The sequence below is a fragment of the Epinephelus lanceolatus genome, chromosome 3 (assembly GCF_041903045.1).
Source record: "Epinephelus lanceolatus isolate andai-2023 chromosome 3, ASM4190304v1, whole genome shotgun sequence".
Lineage (NCBI taxonomy): Eukaryota > Metazoa > Chordata > Actinopteri > Perciformes > Serranidae > Epinephelus > Epinephelus lanceolatus.
Window position 1 is genome coordinate 25,542,596 of NC_135736.1, and position 23,378 is coordinate 25,565,973.

Consider the following 23,378-nt stretch of genomic DNA (forward strand, 5'->3'; position numbering starts at 1 on the left):
ATTGTACCACACAGTGTTAACTGTAGGGGGCACCAACTCAACTCATTTCCATTATCTACATTTCCCTGCAAGCAACAAACATTTTCTCATATTCATATTCATTTAAGTCTATGTAAAGTCCCTATATTTATATAGTTAGTAGGAAGGAAACAGAGAGGTGTTCTTTTTTAGTTCTGAGGGATTAACAGTCTCTGACTCAAATTTAATAAGGCCTCATCTTTTATAGTGTGAGCTACTCTGCCTCATTAAGAAGTTCATTACACCAGTTAACACATGAAGAACACTCAGTCTCTGTCTGGCATGGCTACTTTTACTCACATGAGCTAAAACAAAAGATGACAACACTTCAGTTTGACAACATAAAGAGGGGAATTTTATTGATCAGTTCATTCTTTACATTTGCAACTTTTTTCTATAGATATACATTCAATAAATTCTTTCTATGGTCTCAAATAAACTGCATCCATACAGTCAGCTAAACGTTCTGTGTCCACGCAGAAGATTAGTGTTAATTTATCCTTAATAAAACAATGTGTACATGTACCACAGCTCCTTAGGTACCACAGTATTCCCTGTGTGGGGCACATACTAAGGAATGGCTTTGGGTAGACTGAGACGGACAGATTTATACGTGTTATGGCCTTGATTTTTTTTTTATTAGTTACAAAAACCACACATTTCTTGCTATACCTATAGTTCATAAATACAGTATATATTATAACCATTCATCTTGTGCTAAAATCAAAGCTGTGCTGCAGTCAGTTTAAAAAAAAAGTCTCAACATCAATAACATACAGGGACATGAGCGTGCCTGTATAGATTGTTTACAATATCATGTTTACAGTGATTTTACAGTGTTTTTAATGTCCCAGATTTTCTCTAAACCATAGTGCTGTATTTTTTTATATTACAGAGAGAGAAAGACTGTGTGTGTATGTGTGTGTGTTTATGTGTGTGCATGTATTTACTGTGAACCAAAATGGTGTGTGTATTTTGTGTTGTACGTGTGTATGTGTACTAAAGCCAGGAGAAACAGAGACATTTAAAACAGGAAAAAAGGATGAATTGTTTTGGACAGAGCCATGTGGTAATGATGTAAACAGCTTTTTTACATACATAATCACTCAGTCACTCATTGGTTATATAGATGGGTGCCATGATTACCAAATCACGTGTACGATAAAGAACACAATACCACAGAAATCAACACCGATCTCACTGCCGTCAAACTACCTGCAAATTCCTCCTGTGTCCGTCAGTATTATGTTTCTGTGTCTGCAGGATATTCTACAGGAGCATGAGGCAAACCATTACAGTAATAAACAGTAATAATCAATTAAAATAATGATCGAAAGAGAACGAAACAAATAAAGAGACAATATATTCTTTTTTAGAGTGGACGGGCACACAGAATGTTGACTATATTACATCGATGTGTGGACGGTCCAATCACCAGCCAGACAAACGCTTTAGAAGTTCAGTGTCTCTGACATCATCTTCCACCAGTCCATCAGCTCCTCCCGCTCCTCCTCCTTCCTCTCCATCAGAGATTCCAGCTCAAAGTCCACCTGCGAGAGAGTGTGCAACATGGAGACACATGAGAGGTGAAGGAGAAAAGATGCAGACTTATTAACCCTTTATAATTCTATGCTTCTCCCTACGCACAAAAATGTACTACATTCCTGTTTAGATTATAGTTTAAACATTTTGCAATCGCCGTCTACCACAAATATATTTTATCTTATTAAGAGCCTCAGACTCCCGTTTTGACATGCATCATTTTATTTTCATACATAAAGAATGAGTGCTGTCAGACAGAGCCTGAGATGTAAGATATTCAATGCAAACTATCACAGGACTTTCACCCAGGAGAGTGGGGTTTGTGTCAAGTTTGAAACCAAAGCCTTGTTTCCACCAAACAGTCCAGTTCAGCTCAGTTCATTACACATTTTGATGGTTATTTTTTATCAAAAGTGGTGGATGGTACCAACAGAACTGCTCTATTCCGTACTGTTTTTTCATCACCCCTCTGTTGAAGTCATAGACTGTAAAAATAGACCTAAAGCAGCCCACCCTTAATTATGTGTAACTTTAAGCCTTAATAAAAATGTAAAGGGTGAGTTATAAAAAAAATTCACCCCCCCTACAGTTATCATGAACAGGGAAATTAGCTATGGAGACCAAATCCACGTAAGCATGTTTATTTCTGTTGTACAGCTGGGCATTTTATCATGGGGGTCTATGTGGATTGACTTGACTTCTGGAGGTAGCCTCAAGTGGCTGCTCAAAGAACTTTGGCACATCTGTGTTGGCTTTATTTTTCAGCCCTTAAGGTTGCTGTGCGTATAATGTATCGAGCACACTGATCTGAAACTAAAAGGTGGAGCTAGCTCTTCTCCTGCTGTTTCTTGCAGCAGGAGGAGAAAAACAACAGGATACTAGGCAACATTTTGTTTTAAACCCTTACCAGCCATAAAAGTTGATCATTGTCTTAGGTTATCAATTTTATTCTGTTTTTCTTGAGTGCTTTTCAGTAGATAAACCCTCTCTGGATATAAGCTATTTATATAAACCATCTGAAAATGTGGCATCTTTAGATCATAACTGGGGTTTTGTATGTCTGTTTTGAATTTATTAAAATTACTTTAACAGTGCAAGCATCAGTCCAATATACAGCTTATTCTCTACCAGAGGTGCCTCATTAAAGTAATCAAGTCAAAGTTTACTTTCCAAATAATCCTCAGTTCATTATATGGTTTCTTGTTAACATGCTCTGATATTAGAATGAGCCAAAAATGCTACCTGGGCAATATGAAATGAGCCCACAGTGAATGTGAGGTATATAATGGTTGGTTCGTTTGCCTGAGTCTTACCCTGGTTGCAGGGCTGTAGGGAACAGCCACCTTCTTGATGACAGTGAGGTATCCTGGGGCAGAGGCTGCCACTTTGTAGTTTCCTGGAGCCAGGAGGCGCCAGTAGTCTCCATCTTTGGCTATAAAATACAGATTTTCTCATTAATACATGTAAGAAAACAACAGACAGAACATCTGATTGATCCACACAGGTGAGTGTTTAAGTTCCTGTTGCTTTGACTATAAAATGATAAACAGGTGCAGCTGCTGAAAAAGCGATGCAGTATCAGCTGTGTCCACCAGATGGCACTACAACATCTAACCATTACACTTCTCACATCACACCTCATGTCTGTGGGGTTTGGCTGTGAGGATTGTGTGAGTTTGCTCTGGATGCTGATACCTGTGGTGATGTCGTGGTCAATGCCCTCCACGGAAATGGTGGCGTTGGAAATGGGGTTGCCCTGAAGATCACGCACGAAGCCCTTTACGCCACGGTGAACCTACAAACACATAAAGGGGCATAATGAAGGCTTGGTTTAAGGAAAGAGGGAAAAAATGTTGGTTTGGGTTTGAATGTAAGATGCGTTTTGTTCTTTGGGAGCGTGAACACACTAAAACCAGATTAAAAATTGTGATGAAATGAGATCTAGTCCTGGTGGTGCTGCCTACCTGCTCAATGTAGTTGACCAATGAGTTGCGGTTCTGCTCCCAGTAGGTCTTGAGTGTGTCCTCACTGGGGAACTTGTCACAGCTGAGCTCCAGAGTGATCTCAAAGCAGTTGCTGCTGAGGTAGTTGAAATCCTGCATTCCTGTAACAGGTCAGTGAAAATGAGAGAAAAAGACATTAATGAGAGAAAGTGGAAACAAGTAGATGTTGCCCATTAAAGTAGAGAACATACATATTCAGACATTTTGAATGAATGAAAGCCCCATAAGTCCGGTTTTGGTGATTTTCAGGGGGCAGTAAGAGTTTCTGTAGACACATTAATTACGTGCAACTGTTGTTTCTATAACATTTTTAATAGACCCTGAACAGTCCATACATCAGCAGCTGATTTTAGCTTATATACACAGATATATCCACGTTGTTGCAAATGCTGGATGATATGAAAACAAGATTTGAAGTAGAGAAATGCCAAAGATATGTTTGGGGTCATTTGTAAAGCATTGCCATTGCTTGATCTGAACACTTAAAAACACTGATAACTTTATTTTTCAGCTGTAATATATCCCCTCAGATGCACATATCATTTAACAACCAGACATAATTGTTCCTTTTCAAAGATTGCTGTGTGTTAATGCAGAAAAAATGAATGTCATCTTATATGCATCTATTCTGGGGGGCATTTTCTGCCTTTATTAGATACAGTGCAGAAGAGAGTTAACAGGAAATGAAGGAAAGGGTAAGAGATGAGGGTGACATGCAGTAAGGGTCCCTGGACTGACTCAGACAGAGGCCACTGCATGGTCAGGGTCTTAAACCCCTTTGGCCACCAGGGCATGCTATATTGTCTCAGTATATATACAGTAAATGTCAGTGGCATAAGATGATGGGCCCTAGTGCATGTTAGTCACTACTTAGGAAGCACACACACACACACACACACACACACACACACACACACCATTAGGCATATACATAAAATATATGTAATCTTGATTTTGCACTTAAACCAGCTACCTTTACATCGTGTCTTCTCGTTACATAATCAGACTTGACACTGGACAACATTAACTTACATATTACCCAGCAATCATCATTGTCTTTTCAAGGGCATATACAGTATGGCAAATGGTACTGTTTTTAATTTAGCATGAGTTCTTCTTTGAACACAGGAGAATTTGTGAGGTGAATTACTTGCAAGGGCCCTTTCTTCATGCATCACTGGACCTTTAACCTGTACACCCAGGTGTCTCTTCACCTGCAAAACACCAAAGCACACATCTGAGGAGCTTGTTGTCTCTTACCTCCTGGCACACTGTACCAGGCCCCTCCGTTAGTGATGCCATCTTTGAAGCTGGAGTCATCATCGTTCTTACGGCAGGGGGGTCGGTTAGGGTCGGACATGACTGGGTTGTACACGGAGTAGGCCCTTGCCAGAGACTTGAACATCACATCATCAGGACTGGCACTGTACTCGTGGGTGGAGCCTTAAAGGAGGGGTGAGAGGGAGGGAACAAACAAAAGCACAGAGTTTATACAGCAATTGTGATCAAGTTTAAATTAACTCAACACCTGCATCTGCAACACATTAAATGTGTGCCTGTGCAAACACATGTTGTTTACTTTGAGTAACAATGTACAGGGAGCAGCGGGAGACATTTTTCATCTGATTTAAATTAAAGTTACGACATTCTGAAGAAAAACTGATAAAATGTTTGTTGATTCATTTATAAGTTGAATATTTGTCTCATTAAATCAGTGGAAACATTCTCATACAGAGCAGGAGAGCATTTTAATTACAATTTAAAAACCCAAACAGTAAAAGCAGATTTAGTTTGAGATTGTGTGTCCACATACAGTACAGGCCAAAAGTTTGGACACACCTTCTCATTTAATGCGTTTTCGTTATTTTCATGACTATTTACATTGTAGATTCTCACTGAAGGCATCAAAACTATGAATGAACACATGTGGAGTTATGTACTTAACAAAAAAAGGTGAAATAACTGAAAACATGTTTTATATTCTAGTTTCTTCAAAATAGCCACCCTTTGCTCTAATTACTGCTTTGCACACTCTTGGCATTCTCTCCATGAGCTTCAAGAGGTAGTCACCTGAAATGGTTTCCACTTCACAGGTGTGCCTTATCAGGGTTAATTAGTGGAATTTCTTGCTTTATCAATGGGGTTGGGACCATCAGTTGTGTTGTGCAGAAGTCAGGTTAATACACAGCCGACAGCCCTATTGGACAACTGTTAAAATTCATATTATGGCAAGAACCAATCAGCTAACTAAAGAAAAACGAGGGGCCATCATTACTTTAAGAAATGAAGGTCAGTCAGTCCGGAAAATTGCAAAAACTTGAAATGTGTCCCCAAGTGGAGTCGCAAAAACCATCAAGCGCTACAACGAAACTGGCACACATGAGGACTGACCCAGGAAAGGAAGACCAAGAGTCACCTCTGCTTCTGAGGATAAGTTCATCCGAGTCACCAGCCTCAGAAATCGCAAGTTAACAGCAGCTCAGATCAGAGACCAGATGAATGCCACACAGAGTTCTAGCAGCAGACCCATCTCTAGAACAACTGTTAAGAGGAGACTGCGCCAATCAGGCCTTCATGGTCAAATAGCTGCTAGGAAACCACTGCTAAGGAGAGGCAACAAGCAGAAGAGATTTGTTTGGGCCAAGAAACACAAGGAATGGACATTAGACCAGTGGAAATCTGTGCTTTGGTCTGATGAGTCCAAATTTGAGATCTTTGGTTCCAACCGCCGTGTCTTTGTGAGACGCAGAAAAGGTGAACGGATGGATTCCACATGCCTGGTTCCCACTGTGAAGCATGGAGGAGGAGGTGTGATGGTGTGGGGGTGTTTTGCTGGTGACACTGTTGGGGATTTATTTAAAATTGAAGGCACACTGAACCAGCATGGCTACCACAGCATCCTGCAGCGACATGCCATCCCATCCGGTTTGCGTTTAGTTGGACGATCATTTCTTTTTCAACAGGACAATGACCCCAAACACACCTCCAGGCTGTGTAAGGGCTATTTGACCAAGAAGGAGAGTGATGGAGTGCTGTGGCAGATGACCTGGCCTCCACAGTCACCGGACCTGAACCCAATCCAGATGGTTTGGGGTGAGCTGGACCGCAGAGTGAAGGCAAAGGGGCCAACAAGTGCTAAACACCTCTGGGAACTCCTTCAAGACTGTTGGAAAACCATTTCAGGTGACTACCTCTTGAAGCTCATGGAGAGAATGCCAAGAGTGTGCAAAGCAGTAATCAGAGCAAAGGGTGGCTATTTTGAAGAAACTAGAATATAAAACATGTTTTCAGTTATTTCACCTTTTTTTGTTAAGTACATAACTCCACATGTGTTCATTCATAGTCTTGATGCCTTCAGTGAGAATCTACAATGTAAATAGTCATGAAAATAAAGAAAACGCATTGAATGAGAAGGTGTGTCCAAACTTTTGGCCTGTACTGTATGTGTTAATGTACCAGTGCGGGTCTCATCATATGGGTAGTTAGCCACCACATCTCCTCCATGCAGGTTAGCTGAGAGAACGAAGGGGATATCCATGATCCAGTGGATCACTGCCTTTGTCTCTGGAGCCAGCTGCAAAGGAAAAAAAAACATTAATTACTGGCACCTCAAAACACATATTTCACCTGCAAACATGTCATCCAGGCATTTCTGTGTCTATAATATTACAATTTTGGCAACAAATCCCATGAAACGACAAAATAAACAATGAAGTTAAGGCTGATATAATTATTCCTCTGTGTCACAGAGCTCTACTGTTAACAAAATCTATTAAAACACATCCAGGGGTGATATGTTCCTCCGTTACATTAACAGGGGCTCTGTGGTCCATCTTACCCTGCAATAACTAATTATTTTTGTCCACTTGGGAGAAGCAGAATCAAGACAGCACTCACTTAGCTTCACCTTTAAAAGGGATAGTTCAATTATCTTTAAGTGGAGTTGTATGAGGTACCTATCAATAGTCAGTGTATCACCTACAGTAGATGTGTTTCCGCACGCCCCCAGTTAAGAGAAGCAGGCTGGAGTACTGCCATGAAAGCTAAACAATGTACTGCTGTGGATGAGATCAGCTGCAAAATGTATTTTAGCCTCCTAAAAGAATTCCCACCAAAAAAAAAATCGGTAAGAGTGTAAAAGGTAAGATTTAGGGAGATTTAGTGGCATCCAGCCATGAGGATTGCAGATAGCAACCAGCTTAAACTTCTCCTGGTTAGGATGCATTCAGTGTTCATTGTTCAGGAAGTTTTTAGCGGGAGCCGAATTTTCCACAGAAGTCTCTTCCTCTCAAAAACAAAAAGACCATGTGATATAATCTGGCTTCACACTCCCTATGTAGATATAAAGAGCTCATTCTAAGGTAACGAAAACACAACAGAACATATTTTCAGGTGATCGTACACTAAAGAAAACATACTTATTATATTATATTCTGTTTCTGTCAGTATATCCCCTTAAATCCTACACACTGGACCTTTAACTCTACACCATATTCGGAACATTTTCAATGCCGTACCTTGTTGCAGACAATCCTCTCTGATGGGAAAGCCATTAATGGCTTCAATTTCAAGCCTATGCTCATGTCAAAGCCACTGGACTCCACAGACAAAACAGTAATTTCACCTTACAGAACAGGGAAGTTGGAAATGTAAGTCCAATATTCATTCTCTTTTAGCTCCATTTTTGGTCTCTATCAACTCCTAAGGGAAATATCGGGCTTGTTAGCTACTAAATGCTCCACTACTGTATGTTCACCACCACTAACTGTGTCTATGTGTGGTTTGGTGCGGACCAGGCAGATAACCAATGAGCTGAAACTCACTGTAAAGCTTCATAAAGTTGAGGACAGCTACAGATTTAGGTGATAGTTACCTAAATGTTTTTCACTAGAAGCGACCCCCTTTCATGCTGTCATTTGATACACTGTTATAAAAACATGGATCATAGCCACATAAACCAGTGGTTCCAAACTGGTCCAGCCACAGGATCCAGATTTCTCCTAAGCCATTAGTTCAAGGTCAATGCAGTTTAATACATTTACGGTCATATTTTTGTTTGGCTTTTTTGTTGACCTAGTTTGCTGCCTCTGTCAAGTATCTGCCCTTTAATCACTCACTCTACCACAGGATATGGCACTTCAAAATGAAAGCTATGTGCCAGAAATTCACTGTACTTCAAAATAAAGAGTGTTTTTACACACTTGAGAAGTCTGAGTCACTTGCAGTCCATTCAGAATGGACCTGCGACCCAGCTTTAAATGTTCGGGAGGAATGAACCACCACCAAAGACTGGGTGAATAAGTTGGAAGGTGTTGGGTGAGGCAGTGTTGTTTCGGTCTTTTCATGGGATTTGTTGACCGTAAGAAATAACATCCTCCTCTTTTAATCACTTCTACTGTCTGTTCATGTACCTTGGTGTTTTCATCCACAGCCTTCTTCATATTCTGCAGCAGGTGGTTGTTGGCTCCACCCTCCCGCTCGTTGATGTAGATGATGCGGTCCAGATCTGGGAAGTTACGGTTCAGATCCACACCCTGTGCGTTACTGCGGCCAACAAACCAGTCCTTGATCTCACCAGGCTGAGCAGGAAACAGGAGATGATGTTTAGACACACGTAGGAGTGATGGGAAGCGAGGTAGTGTCTGGGGCTTTAATAATACTATCCTGTGTGTGTGTGTGTGTGTGTGTGTGTGAATTACAGCCAAGAGTTGTGGTTACTGAGTCGATGTTTGTTGTCTTGTAAGCCTAATCTGTCTGGCGGTAAATCCTCGGATCAGGTTTGTGGATAGTGTCGTGCTGTGTCATCACCTGTGAAGCGGCCTTCTCGAAGCCGTCTGGGTTCATGGACGGCATGAAGTGGATGCGGGTGTTGTGGATGAGGTCGATGATGGTCTCGTTGCCTTGCTGGTACTGGTTGCACAGGTACTGAGCCAGGTAGATGAGCAGCTCTCTGCCCACGGCCTCGTTGCCATGCATGTTGGCAATGTACTTAAACTCAGGCTCACCTTCAGGGAAGAAAAAGACACTTGCTGTGATACTGCGACACAGACAGAGCTATAATTCAACATTATGTATTCAAGGTTTATCTGTGTGACGCCTCTAAGGCTCGGAGGAAGAGGCCGTGCTGAATTGGAATGAGACAAACAGGAACAGTTTAGACAGAAGGAGGATTTTAAAAGGCAGACAGTGAGCACACCTTTTACTAGCTGAAACCAGTCACACTCAACAAAACACAACTGGGACACGTAATCACAAAAAGCAATATCACAATAACATCACAATCTTTTTGAGAGGAAGCCATTTTAGTCAGTAACCATGGAGACAAACATTTATCTGTTTTGGACCAAGAGAAAGGCGCTGATAAAGCATTGTCATTTGTTAGGGAGGTTGCCCTGGAGACACACACACACACACACACACACACACACACACACACGTCATTGCACTACAACAGTGGATCCTCACACACCAGCAGTGACAAACACACTGACTCATCAGCTGAAAGGTTAAACACAACTGAACACAGCCCAGAACTCCATTTGGACAATAATGACAGAGAGACAGTGGATTATTGAGTGATGCTGTCACAGACGGTTGTGCCTGAATCCTGGTGAAGTGACAGGTCTGGGATCAGGTTTGACTAAATCACAGAGGCGGTTGACTCCAGGACAAATTTAGGGATCCTCAGGGATTTCTGCAACATATTAACCTCATGCTGGTTTTAGCTTGTAATCAGTGAGCCACCCTTCACGCTGTCACTGCCCTTATGTAAAAAGCACATGCAAAATTTATGTTTTTATGTGTGAAATATATTAGCACTGACACATCATTTAAAATTAATAGTGTCTGTGAATTCGAAAAGATGTTTCATATGTAATAAACAAAGCATAAAAATGATAACGTGATTTTTTTTTCTCATTTAAAATGGTGTTTAACTTTTGATAAACATGTAAAATGTGTAAGGTTTATTATCAAATAAAATATGCTAATAAAAAACGATAAATCTTTTCGTCCAGTGGTTCCCAACTGGTGGGTCACAACCCAAAAGTGGGTCGTGGGTCCAGTCTGAATGGACCACAAGTGACTCAAGAACCTGTCAAGTTTGTATAAAACACACATTATTTTGAAGTACAGTGGATTTCTAGCACCGTGCTTTCGTTTTTAAGTGCCGTCTCTTGCTGTAAAGTAAGTGCCTAATAAACGGCTACTTAACGAAGAAAGCACTTGGCCAAGTGCAAGTACGACGCTGAATATATTTAACTGTGTGGACCTTGAAGTAACGATTAAGGAGAAATCTGGACCCCATGGCTGGACCAGTTGGGAGCCACTGATTAAGTCTATCAAAATTTCAGTTTAAATATATATATATGTGCTAATCATCTCTCCCCAGATCCCAATGTGACATCTTAAATGTCCAACCACAAGTCACTAGATGTTAAAGGTAGCCAGTTTACAACATGGATGTGTAAAGAGAACTGGATACTTCCTCAGAGGTGGGGCCCCAGTCATTGCTTTGGAAATCGCTTCATGAAGCATGAAGCCAAATAAGTTCATCTGCGTCATATAAAATTACCAGTTTAGTTCTAACTTGATTGTGGATACAATGATTGCAGCTCTTCTAGCCTTTCCATATGTTATTAGACCAAAAGAATTAAATCCAGATTGTGAAACGAGTCATTTCATGAGGGTTGTGTTGCTCAGAAAAATGTACCCACTGATTTACAATAGTCTCTTTTCACTTCAAAGCCAGGCGTTTTTCTGCTAAACAAGCTAGCCACTATACTCGTGTTCTCAAACAACACTCTACATAGCTGATAATTTACTGTTGTAAAAAATGTTCATGTTCACTGTATATGTTGCATGTATGCTAGATATATTACTGATCTGTTCTTTTGGGATTAAGTGTTGATTGGTGCCAGTTTGTTTTTACCCCTGACAGCTACTGTAACTAGCCTATACCTCTGTGAATGCTTTCACTGTAGAAACTGTTGTAATCACTGTCACTAAATGTGTTATTCAATACTGTTTTCACAATTGTTTCCAGTAAAAACCTCAATGATCCACTCTAATCCTCAACTTTTACTGCAGCCTCAGTCACGAGCAAAAATATTGGCCAACGTTTCTGCAAACCATGAATATGTTACATTTGCATGTTTCATACGTATCACTTCAGCGTTTTTAAAGTGACGTAGTATATGCGCTGACTTCTCCATTGTTGAGCTGGAGGGGATGGTGCATATTGTGTCACCTAGAGACGCTTGCCAAGCTGCTGACCACTGACAACAAAACCGGTTGTGATGAGTCACTGCTGTGTTTTCTTCAGCTTTTTAGGCACCAAATGTGGGTGTTTTGTAGTGTGCCATTGCTGTGTTTCTTGCCAGGATTGCACCTCCCATAACCATGTATTCTAAGCCAAAACATTATCTGTTTTTTGACCCTAAACCTATCACACAGCATTACATTTTAGCGTATCCACTATATGATACAGGCTGTTTTTTTATGTACTGTTCATACGTTGTCCTACAAAAAAGTAATGCACCAACATTTGTACATATCCCACATTATCATGAGCCAGTAATATGTGTAATGTGTAGCCCACATATTTGGGAAGGACGCAATCACGTGACCAATAAACTGGCAGGTGCTAACTTTGTTTTCTTATTTATCTGTGTCTGCGCATGAGCATAACAGCTTTCTCAATACTTCCTAAGCTTCCCTTTATCAGAGGAGATATTGGTCTTCTATGTATTTATATCACTGTGCTCTGTGAAGCTGTGTTTTAATGACCAAGGCTCTCACCATCTGTTTAATACACTAATTGGCTGTTCCTTCTCTTCTCTGAGTCTCTTTAATGCATGCAAATACACACACACTAGCAAGAGAAGTGCAACTGAGGAGCTTTATAAAGCTCTTGGACAAAACGACAAAGAGAATGACAAAGAACGAGCCACAGTGTACTGTACACACTGTTTTCATTAACGACAAGCCAGAGATTAGTGGCTTTCTGTGGCTGGACGAGAATAAAGGAACTTCTCCGAGCGCTGAGGAATAAAAAATGTCTTTTGTTTAGATCAGTTATAAGTTATGAAATATAGCCCGGGAGCAGCAGATGGTGAGGGGTGTGTGTGTGTCTGTGTGTGTGTGTGTGTGTGTGTGTGTGTGTGTGTGTGTGTTTCTTGTTTTTTACTTAAATTTGGTCATTTTCAGTGATTCTTTTTCACCTATTTGCACTTTTTACTTCATTAAAATTAATTTATCGAGCTGATATGCTGTATAAAAATAATGCTTTCACGATGCAAGTGTGTCAATATTTTCACATTTGCATCTTTTTGATCCATTTTAGCAAATTTCTTTGAATGTTTGATGTATCCCAGTGGCTACATACACACACACACACACACACACCACCCGGCACACATCTGGTAGTCAAGTTATTTTTAAACACTGGTTCCTCTCCGAGTTGCTACTAATGATTTCAAGACTACAATTAACTCTTTCTGTTCTGACGTTGGTGAATGGATTTTACAGGCTTCAGAGGCCCAACGGAGCTGCCAAACACATGCACTCACACGTTCGTACACTCACACACACACTTTGAAGTTGGACTCTGCCAAAATGAGTTACTACGATTCAAGCTATTACACAGATGCTCAGTATCTGGAGACCTTTCCTGTCTCCAATACATGTAGTAGGTACTGATGAATTTACAGTGCAGGGTGGGCAAGAGGAGAGCTAATAATTCACTACATAAAAACTCTTGTATTGTTATCATTAATTATCATTTGTGCTAACTCACACTTATGTAACAGCTCTTTTTAAACAAATACACATACACATTGATCAGAGGGTGCTTTTTTTGCACAAAGTCATTATGATGCGTCACAATGTAGGTGGGACAAATCAAAATATCGTTCTCCCTCTGGAGCCGACTGTGTCCTCTCCCTTTTTTCTCAGTTTATTCCTCTTCTCTGTCAAACTGTCTGTACCTCGCTGAGCTTTAATTCTCTTGTTCAAACACGTACCTGCACACTCAAAGTAAAAGAAAACTTATGACGTGGAACTCCATTTGACACGATAACTTTATATACGAGCACATATGGTGTTTGGACATGTGATAATGATTTCTAGTTCATTCGTGTTCATACATTTAAAGTAAAGAAGGTGAACAGTGTGCAAAGAAAACTCAAATTTGGTACAGGTAAAGGACAGCAGCAGGGTACAAAGGAAAGGGTAGTTTGCAAACTAATCATTGGAAGCTCCCAAGAATTTAAGAATGCAGAATTTCGATCTTCAGGGTTCGTCTTCAGTCAAATATGTGGGAGCCAAATGGGTGTTTTTTTGTGTCCTGTTTTTCAAATTGTAGGTGGAGCTGTTATTTTTTGGCTGTAACTAACAGTTCATCAAGTCTCTGTTCAGTCCTTAAAATGCCAGACAAACCTCAGTTTACAGAGTTTTCTAAGAGCTGATATCTTGAAATGTCTTGTTTTGTCTGACTAACTGTCCAAAACCCAAATATACTAAGTTTACAATAATATAAAACATGAAAAGAAGCAAATCTTCACACTGCAGAAACTGGAGGACTACTTTAGTAACAGCTGCTAACAAGGCTGCAACCCAGCCGTCAGAATTAATACTGGCACCGAACATTTCAGCAACATGGTTGATATTTGGTTTGGTTCAGGCGCAGAAACCACTTCAGAAGAAGTTCACATTTTTGCTTGAAATAACCACATTTGGTGGCACTATCTCTGCTGGAAATGCAGCAATGTCTCAGTAAAAAACAACCGCTTTTCGTGGTGCTATCCCAGCCAGAAAAACAGTGATGGTCACAGCCGGGTTTCTTATTTGTTGGTCTTGAACAGTTGTCTGCAGCTTGGCATGTAACTTACAAAGTTACCTCATACACTAGGTCCCTTTAGAAATGTTGATATGATACATAAAATGTACAAATGCAACATATCTGTGGTTTGTTTCTTTTTTCCTATTTAACTAATTGTTTTTGATCTAATAGTCTATTGACAGCCTTTTTGTTCACATGTATGTTTGCCTAAGGAAGAGGAAGAGCAAGAGGGCTTCATCGTCACATTTTTAGAGCTTGACATATTCAATGTGTGTCCAACCTCTCTTTGTCCTTGGTTTTTATACATGTCACATATGAGAACAACACACCAAACCTATCATACTTTATGGTAAGAGATCTTAAATATCCCTGAAAGGTGGTGATGTTCTGAAGGTGTGTAAAAGTCTGATCCTCACAGCTCGTCTCCCCACAGGTCGATATAACACATCTGACGCCGACAAAACCCACTGCATCATCTTACGCTTTGTCAGGGATTATCAGAAGTGTCTGGCAGGTGATCAATGTGGTCTCCTAGGAGACCACGTAATAATGACTGCAGTTGCAACGTCATTAGGGAAGCACCACATTAGAGTGCTCTCAGTTGTCGTGGCAACCCTGACAGGGACAGGTGCTTAGGGAGACAAATCAACTGGGAGGTTGAGTAAACACACGCTTACTCTGCGTCTGTCTGCCCGTCTCGTGCTCCCACACACACACTTTTATATACAAGCAGCGTGTTAGAGCCACTGCCAGCTCTGACATCTGATATTAAGCAGACATACGTACAGAGGAGATGGAGCGCCACGCAGGTAAAATAAAACAATGATGAATGCTGAATCATAAAACAGCTGATACATGTACAGAGAGCCAAAGTCACAAACCTCCTCTGAGCTCTTCTCCTAGATGTAACTAAACCAGATTTCTCTGTTTTATGTTTTATTTTCTCCTCCTGCTGTGTTGTCCACTCTAAAGAGAGTCTTTTTATATTTACTAAGGCCGCAAATTCTTATTACACCTCGTTACCACGCTGTTTGGTTTTGTGTCCTAATTTCCTTATAGTTTAGAAGGTGTTTAGAAAGTGTCCCCAGTGTTCAACGCAAAGAAATACATTGCTTTACAGATGGATAAAGATGCCACAGCAGAAATGTTGACAAAAAAGTTAGTTTTGAGTGTTTTTCGCCATCTAATCTTGTGGAATATGCACAAAAAAAGACCAATAATGCATGGCAACAAATAAGTGGGGAGGTCGGCCTGTCAGGTAGCCAGTTTTGTGAAACAACATCTGATTCATACACAGCGAGCATGTTGCCAACATTAGCTCGCTAAACATGCAGTAGGACTTTTCACTTCGAAAAAATTTATAAGACATTATAAGACAATTTGTATGACATTCATCAATCTGTTAGCTAATTCATTTTAATAAAAAATGTAGTATAGCAAACACATCGGAGATCATGAAGGCTCTCATGGGAGTGCCCTAGGATTGAGTCCTGAAACCTGGAAATGAGTTAGCATTTTAGCACTCCAAATTCCCTCATCTAGAAGTTATTGGGTGTTTGGTTAGATACCTGAAATAAGGTCTGTGATTTACACAAGCTTCAGGAGACACGTTTTGCTCTGGGACGTAATTATGTCAGTAAATACCCCACTCATTGATTTTGAACCTTTTATGTGTCTTCATCACGCCGACCACAACTTTGCAGCCTTGTTGTGTTAAGGATGTTAAATCATTCAACTGTAGTGTAGTTTGTTTATAGCCCAATGTTTTACCTTTGGTGATTTGCATTTGGGCTTTAAAAATCATGAAAGCGTTGTTAATTTGTGAAGATTTGTTTGAATCTTCAGGAAGCTAACTTCCTGGTCAGCCTACAGAAAACCATTATCCTTCCAGTTCTAGTTCACCTGCGTACTCACACAGGACTTTATGACAACAAGGCAATGTTTTTCTCATCAATTCATCTGCAGATTATTTTCTCGATTATCTGATTAATTGTTTGGCATACACCCCCAGTGATGCCTTTAAATGTCTTCTTTTTTCCAACAAAGATAATTAATTATCAAAATAGTTGCTTATTTATCATCTGAAAATCGACAAAAGTATGAATCCCTTATTTCAGCTCTAGTATTTACAGCTGTGACATCCATGTTTTACATTAATGTATCATTTTAATGTATCTATATAGCTAGTTAGATAGTAAATTTGATCATCTTTTCATTTTAACCCAGAGATTAATCAATGACAATTTTGTTAGCATTCACTGACAACATATCCCATGAGCCTTAGCCACTGGTACACCATCACAGCCTTGTGGGGGTTGTAGTTGCTGACTGATTTGTGTTCCAGAAGCTAACTGCTAACAAATTAATTGTTAGAAAAAGCTTAGAAACTGGAAAACCCCGTTGATATATTTCAGCCTTTTCAGAAAGACTAATATAAGAAACCCTGCAGAAGAAATCCTACAGAGGCAAGCGACAGGAGGCGGGACTTTGGCTGCTTGTACAGCCAATGCACAGCAAGACATGAAGCGAGGTCACACAGCATGTTGAGTTGCAGCATATGAATCAGGCATATGAATCAGGCACACCACACAAAAATAAACTGAAAGATTGCAAAGCAAATTGGGAGAATAAAAGGAATGGTGGAAAGAGAGATAAAATATGTGCAGGGAAAACCATGAAACAGGAGGAACTGGCAGCAGAAGAAGCAAAACAGCATGAAGAAGAAGTCAAGCACAGTGAAGGCAGAGAGGAGGAGGAGGATGCATGTCGGTGTCTGATGTATAATAAATGACCTCTGGCTGATGCCTTAGCCTTTCTCTCATCTGCCTTCCGTGTCTGTCTGTCCCTTATTCCCTCTACATTCTTTTGCCCATCCCTGCTCTTCTCCCTTGTCACCCTTACACTCCTGTTTGCCGTTTTCTCAATCATCATTCCTTTCTTTTTCTATCTCCAGCTCCTCCTTCCTCTCAGCTGTTTTTGCTATCTCTTCTCAAGGAGGCTCTTTACAGCTAAAATGTGCAAAACTACACTGGGTTTACCTCTGTTCTCCTCTATTGTAATGTCCACTATAAAATCCATGTCTGTCTGTGTTTCATTTTATATTCAATATGTCATTTGATACGACCATATCCAGCAGTGCATCTGGCTGCTATACACTTCAACTGAAGACCATCAGTTCATGGATACTGAGCATCCATGTGCGTGCTCACTGGGGATTACGTACTTCCTCTGTCATCTGATGAAACAGTCCAGCGTCTCCCCCACATGAGATGGTCTACAGCATACTGGATAAAGCTTCATACTGACATGATTTCTTTTCACCTTTAGACAAAGCCAAACCCATTACAAGATAGGGTTTCTCATCATACTAGGAGCTCTGTAAATAGTTCCAGACATGAGAGTCAAATCAGTTTAGCCAGAGCCCGTTTGACTGCAGAGAAGCCCCTCTCTTCAGTTCGTGTGCACTCAAATATGGCCCAGCTGCAAGATGCAAACAACTCCCTCTAAAGAGAAAACATATTGCCCATGTTTAACAGGGGAAGAAGTTATCAGTTATTGTTTAAGAAAGAGTAGCAACACCACACTGTAAAACTACTCCATTAAACGTAAAAGTCCCGCAGCCCATTGCACCAGCTTTACTTAAGTTCTCCCTTAAGTTAGGATACAAACTCAAGACTAAACTTATCCTCTTATCCTGGGTTGTGGGGGGGGCTGGAGCCTATCCCAGCTGACATAGGGCGAGAGGTGGGGTACACCTTGAACAGGTCACCAGACTATCACAGGGCTGACACATACATGTAAAGACAGACAACCATTCACGCTTACATTCACACCTACGGCCAATTTAGAGTCACCAGTTAACCTGCATGTCTTTGGACTTTGGGAGGAAGCCGGAGAAAACCCACGCTGACATGGGGAGAACATGTAAACTCTGCATGGAGGAGCTGAGCAAGGCAAAGCTATCATTTCACCAGTCCACCTATGTCCCCACCCTTACCCATGGTCGTGAGCTCTGGGTAGCGACCAAAAGAATGAGATCGCACATACAAGAAGCAGAACCACATCTCCTTTACATTGAGGTGGTTCCGACATCTGATCAGGATGCCTCCTTGGAGCATCCGGTTAAAGCCCTGACACACCATGCCCATGGTCGGCTGTGGCTCAAAGTTGGGCCATAGGTGAGCTTCTACCACCCTCATCGGTGTGGTGTGCTCCCCGTTGGCTTTTTTTTGGCCGATTCAAAGCGGTTGAATCAGCATCGGCACAGTGGAGCCACTGATGTTCACTGGCGTACAGTAAATATGCTTTGTTCTTTCAAAATTGGATTGTGTTGCTAATGTGCCAAGTAGCGTCAGGATGGTCTTCCAGTTTCTCTTTTTGGATGAGAATTATAGACCACCGCTGTCTGCTGGTGTGAGGAGTTATTTCCTCTCACGTAGACGCAAAACATACATGCTGGTTGATTGTCAGCGATAGCCTTTGCAATGTGTTCATGTGCAACTTTTTTGGCCGAGACACAGTGATGTCAGGTACAGCAGCAGAGGGCCTTCGTCGCCGCTCGTTCTCTGAAGTCAGTTTGGTGCGTATGGACCTTTAGATTGTTCGGAAGCCCCAGGCAAATTCATTAACTTAACTTTTTTGTACGCAAACATTGCGAAAGAAGAAGGAACATTGCAAACATTGCGGCAGGCCAGCAACATGACCTGAGAAATTTGGTGATCTAAACTAGGAGAGAGAGAGCACACGCATGTGTTGATATGAGTAAAGCAGATTTGGGGATGGCCATTTACTGGACCTATTCAGAGGCCCAGCCTTTTCTGTGGGTGGGCCGGTTTGTCTAATTCAGGCCAAAAACAAAAATGTAAATACGGCAATTCATTGTTTAATTAGGGGTTATCTATAACCAGCTGAGACTCCAACAATGTAAAGTATCTAGTCAAAAAACAGTCCACCGCATAATCACAACCAGTCTGTTGATAATGTTGGGCAGGAAGTGCTACTAGAGAGAGATTTCTCGCTGAAAACAGCTGCCTGCTGCGGCTAGAAACAGCGTTGATGAGAACGACCGGAGTGAAGCTAAACAGTACGCTATTTGCAGGCTGTAAAACACTGTAGACCTGAAGGAGACTGCAGCTAGCGTCCCCTTGTGCATACAAGTAGTCACTACTAATATAGAAATAATGATTATATATTACATCTTATTTAAGAACACCACTGGGGAAATCTGAGTCACTTCCCACCACTACTCCTACACTGCACACACTGTATATTAATATGTAACCAGTGTGTTTACACTCTTGGCTATAGGCACTTCCTGTGCTGCAGTGTATGACAGATGGCTGCTTACTGACAGATGCATGAGCTCAGGACCGTCGTCGTCCAGAGCCGGCCAGCCAACCACGAGCTGCCAGTCAGCTCAGTGCACTAAGCCGATCTGTTGCCGCGGCAACTGCTATTTCGGCTCCACCTTAGAGTTTCAACACATTGCGGGGTCAGATAAAATATTGGTAGGGCACCTTAAAGGGGAAGCTTGAAAGGGTTTCCGGTCTTTGCAGATTTTATTCATCTTGACTCAGAAACACATTGATCTTTTCTACCACTGACACTCCTTTTATTCCTTAAGTCTCCTTTGTCCTGTTGCCAGAGCTCTTCTTCTCTGTTTCCTTCCCTGTTTCATCACCCTCCTCCTTGCTCTGGATGTTTGGCTCAGCAGAGGTGGAAGCAGGGGAGAGCAGAGGAGAGGAGGAGGTGCCCCCGTTGGTGAAGCAGCGGCTTGGAAACTCATCTGGTAGTAATAAGGTCTCCACATCGCTACTGTGACTCATGCCGGCGCACGCCCACCAGACTATTACAGGCTTATTCAGTACGCACATACGGTCATTAGACTCATTGACCATACATGCAGCTAAACACACACGACCTGTGGTGCACCGTTAAGACCACACAGATACACCCAGAGGAGAAAATACACCTTTAGGTAAAAATGCTACATATGACATACACTTGAAACACCACAAACTAGACTGTGAACCATATGTACTATAATTACAGGCCACGTTCCTTTTTTTCTGTTGAGGACTGTGCTTCAGGATTACTTTGAAGAAATTAATCACTTCCTGCTTGTATGTAACTGTTAAATCTCCTGTTTAGAGAGTTGGACAGGAATCACTGACCTGTACCGAGACACTCATTAGAGTTAGATGTACTGTAGGTTAATCCATTCATGTTGCATTATTGCTCGAGACCAAGTGACTGTGACGTCGCACTAACAACAACAGCCGCTTCCAGGTAGACAACTAGCAATTGATTTTAATTGTGATGATATGTAAAATCAGAAAACTTGTTAATTTCTGTCGTCATTTCAATCATAACTGTAACTTTTATATGGTGGCCCAACCTATCTGGTGTTTGTCTTGGCCTAAATTCATGTTGCTTTGCTAGCGTCTTTAATAAACCAAATCTACCAGCACGGAAGCTAAGCAACATACTACTATGGATGGGGTTCACATCTAAGTGTATTTTAGCTACCTGAAAAGAAAAAAAATAATACCAGTTTAAGTGTATGCTGTATTAAGAATATAAACCGGTTGAGGCAGCATTTGCTTAGCACCATTTTATTTTATGTATGCGACAATTTAGTCTAAAAAAGAAGTGGCCTTGGTCACCATGACATCACCCATTAGTTTATGGAATACCGTTTTAAGGACTTCAGTTTGTGTGTTTGGGCCATGCCTTCGCTAACCCAGGAAACACAAATTTGCCTCGAGTTTGGCATTTTGACCGTCGCCATCTTGGTTGTTTTTTTGTTTTTTTTGAGCCAGTGGTGACCATATTTGGAGCCAGGGGTAGATCTGACTGAGAACCCCAGGAGCAACTTGTCACAAGGTAGCCACGCCCCAAAGCAAACCTGCTTTACAGTCTACTTAACTCTAAATGGGACAATAATTTACAAAATGCTGTTTTGAAGAAGACTTGAAACCAGCGACTGAGACCATAAATTCATCAGGAAAATGTCGGGTCATTTTTGTCACTGACTTAAGTACAATCAAACTTCTTTTTGTGGCCAGCGGAGTTGCTCCCAGATGACCACTGTTTTGGATTAAAGGGTTAAAGTTTGGTTCATGAGCAACATTGGAACATATTTATAAAATACGACCTGACAGATTTTGTCTAGGATTGAACGTTTAAGTCCTGGACTCATTTCCGTCACTGACCCCAGAATTTTTACAGTCCGTTTATGACAATAAGAAACACAGAATTATATTCTAAACAAGCAGTATATGATTACATATAGCCTAGTGTGATTTAATCCCAGCCTGAAATAAAACACAACAGGAAAGAAGTAAAGAAACATTGCAGAGAATTTAGCTCTCATTTATCTCCATCACACAAACAGCTTGAGATAATTCATTATTAATTAACCCGTCCCTCCATTTTCCAAAAAGCCTTTAAAACACAGGCTTCCTTCTGGAGGTGTTGAGGCCAGTGTTTAATTTTCTCTGGTGACATGTGAGATGTGTTTTCTACTCCTGCTGCTTTATGGCCAATAATCTGAAACCATGCGATAAATGTCAAGGTGATGTTGCGCCTCTAAGTGGACCTTTGAGTGATGATGCATAGAAATACACTTAAAGTGGATTTCTCCTTCATTTAGGTGTGACTGTAGACAAAAAGCATAAGGTGCGTTGCAGCTAAAAATAGCAGTGGTGTTGCCCACATTTCCAGTTCCTGTGGCTGGTGTCCCCTCTCAAACCATTTGCTCACTTCTTCTACTCTATGGTTTCCTCCAGCCTGCTGCCCAGCCCTGACAGTGTGTGAGGGAGTGTGATGGAGATGATGGGAAGTCAGGCTCCACCACCAGCATCATAACTGTACCAGGACTTCATTTAATATTCAGTCAAACGCTTCCTCATTTGAAGGATATGCGTGAACTTTCTCGGATATGATGCAGCCAACACTGCAGATACTTGGAAAGGATGTTGATTCAAAACGCAGCCCAGTGAGCTGACCGTGTTTGGGATGTTTTTCTCAGCATCACGACTCGGGATAAACACGAAGAGATCTTTATCAACCAGCAAAATGGCGGCTTTGCGTGGCTGATCCCACAATCTATCATCTAGATTCCTCTGAAGTGATGCAGCAGGCCCCTGCGCTCACCGTTTTTCACGCACGGATACGACACACCTGCGCTCCTCCTCTGTCCTGCTCTCCGGTCATTTCAGCCCTACACACACATCTCTCTCACACACACACGGGTCGTTTCTGAATAACCGTCACCTGAAATAAGATCAGCGGCAGGCTGTTATGCGCAATAGTGCGTGATGTGTTTGTGTTATTTATCACAGCGGGTGGTGAAGGGAAGCGGGGACAAAGGGAGCGGGGATGGGATGCACATTCACCGCATTATGAAGCAGACTTTTTCTCTATGCGTAAAACTGACCAGGCTCGTGCGTCCCGGGGTTGTCGGACATCTCCAGCACCAGCAGCTCGCGGCCCTCGAAGCTCTCCCCGATGGTGTAGATGCGGGTGATGGTCGGGCACTGCAGCCACACCGACACCAGCGCCTTCCGCAGCTCCTCATAGCGGTGGTACTCGAAGGAGATCTCGCCCTCCGTTCCGGCTGCGCTGACCAGGGCCACCACTGCGGCCCCGAATAAAACTACCGAAGTGAACAGCTTCATTTTGGCGTGTCCTCTTTTCCCTAAGCCCTGTCTGTCCGCCTGCCTGCGGCTCGGTCCCAAGCCTTATCTCTGTGCTGCAGCCTTGCTTTAGGCTATAAATATCTCTCCCTCTGCTGCTCCCTGTCTCTCTCTCCTTCTGTCCGTGTGTGATGCGCTGCTGTACCTGAGCGCAGAGCCTTCTACTGTCAAACCACACACAAGATCCACACATCCGGTAACAACTTTCAAAATAAAGAGTTATTTTCCTCCCAGAGATGAACAGCAGAAGGCGTTTATTTGTATTTAAAGATAAAA

At 41.6% G+C, this 23,378-nt stretch overlaps 1 protein-coding gene across 1 annotated transcript; it reads right to left on the minus strand.

The window, feature by feature from the left end:
- Positions 1 to 350: 350 nt before the first annotated feature.
- On the minus strand, positions 351 to 23,293 carry cpe (carboxypeptidase E). Its single transcript, XM_033625034.2, has 9 exons — positions 22,844 to 23,293; positions 9,372 to 9,568; positions 8,975 to 9,142; positions 7,020 to 7,137; positions 4,824 to 5,006; positions 3,525 to 3,664; positions 3,256 to 3,355; positions 2,874 to 2,992; positions 351 to 1,568 (listed from the first exon to the last, which is right to left on the minus strand). Exons 1-9 carry the CDS (start codon positions 23,082 to 23,084, stop codon positions 1,470 to 1,472), a joined length of 1,365 nt encoding a protein of 454 aa, XP_033480925.2. The 5' UTR covers positions 23,085 to 23,293; the 3' UTR covers positions 351 to 1,469.
- Positions 23,294 to 23,378: the final 85 nt, after the last annotated feature.

What these genes read in the sequence shown, in the direction of transcription:
- cpe (XM_033625034.2), bottom strand. Translation starts at nt 23,084, where the DNA reads ATGAAGCTGTTCACTTCGGTAGTTTTATTCGGGGCCGCAGTGGTGGCC. An exon ending in CCCCGGGACGCACGAGCCTG is followed by an intron (nt 9,569 to 22,843) that starts GTCAGTTTTACG and finishes TCTTCCCTGAAG; the next exon opens with GTGAGCCTGAGTTTAAGTAC. An exon ending in TGGTCAACTACATTGAGCAG is followed by an intron (nt 3,356 to 3,524) that starts GTAGGCAGCACC and finishes ATGTGTTTGTAG; the next exon opens with GTTCACCGTGGCGTAAAGGG.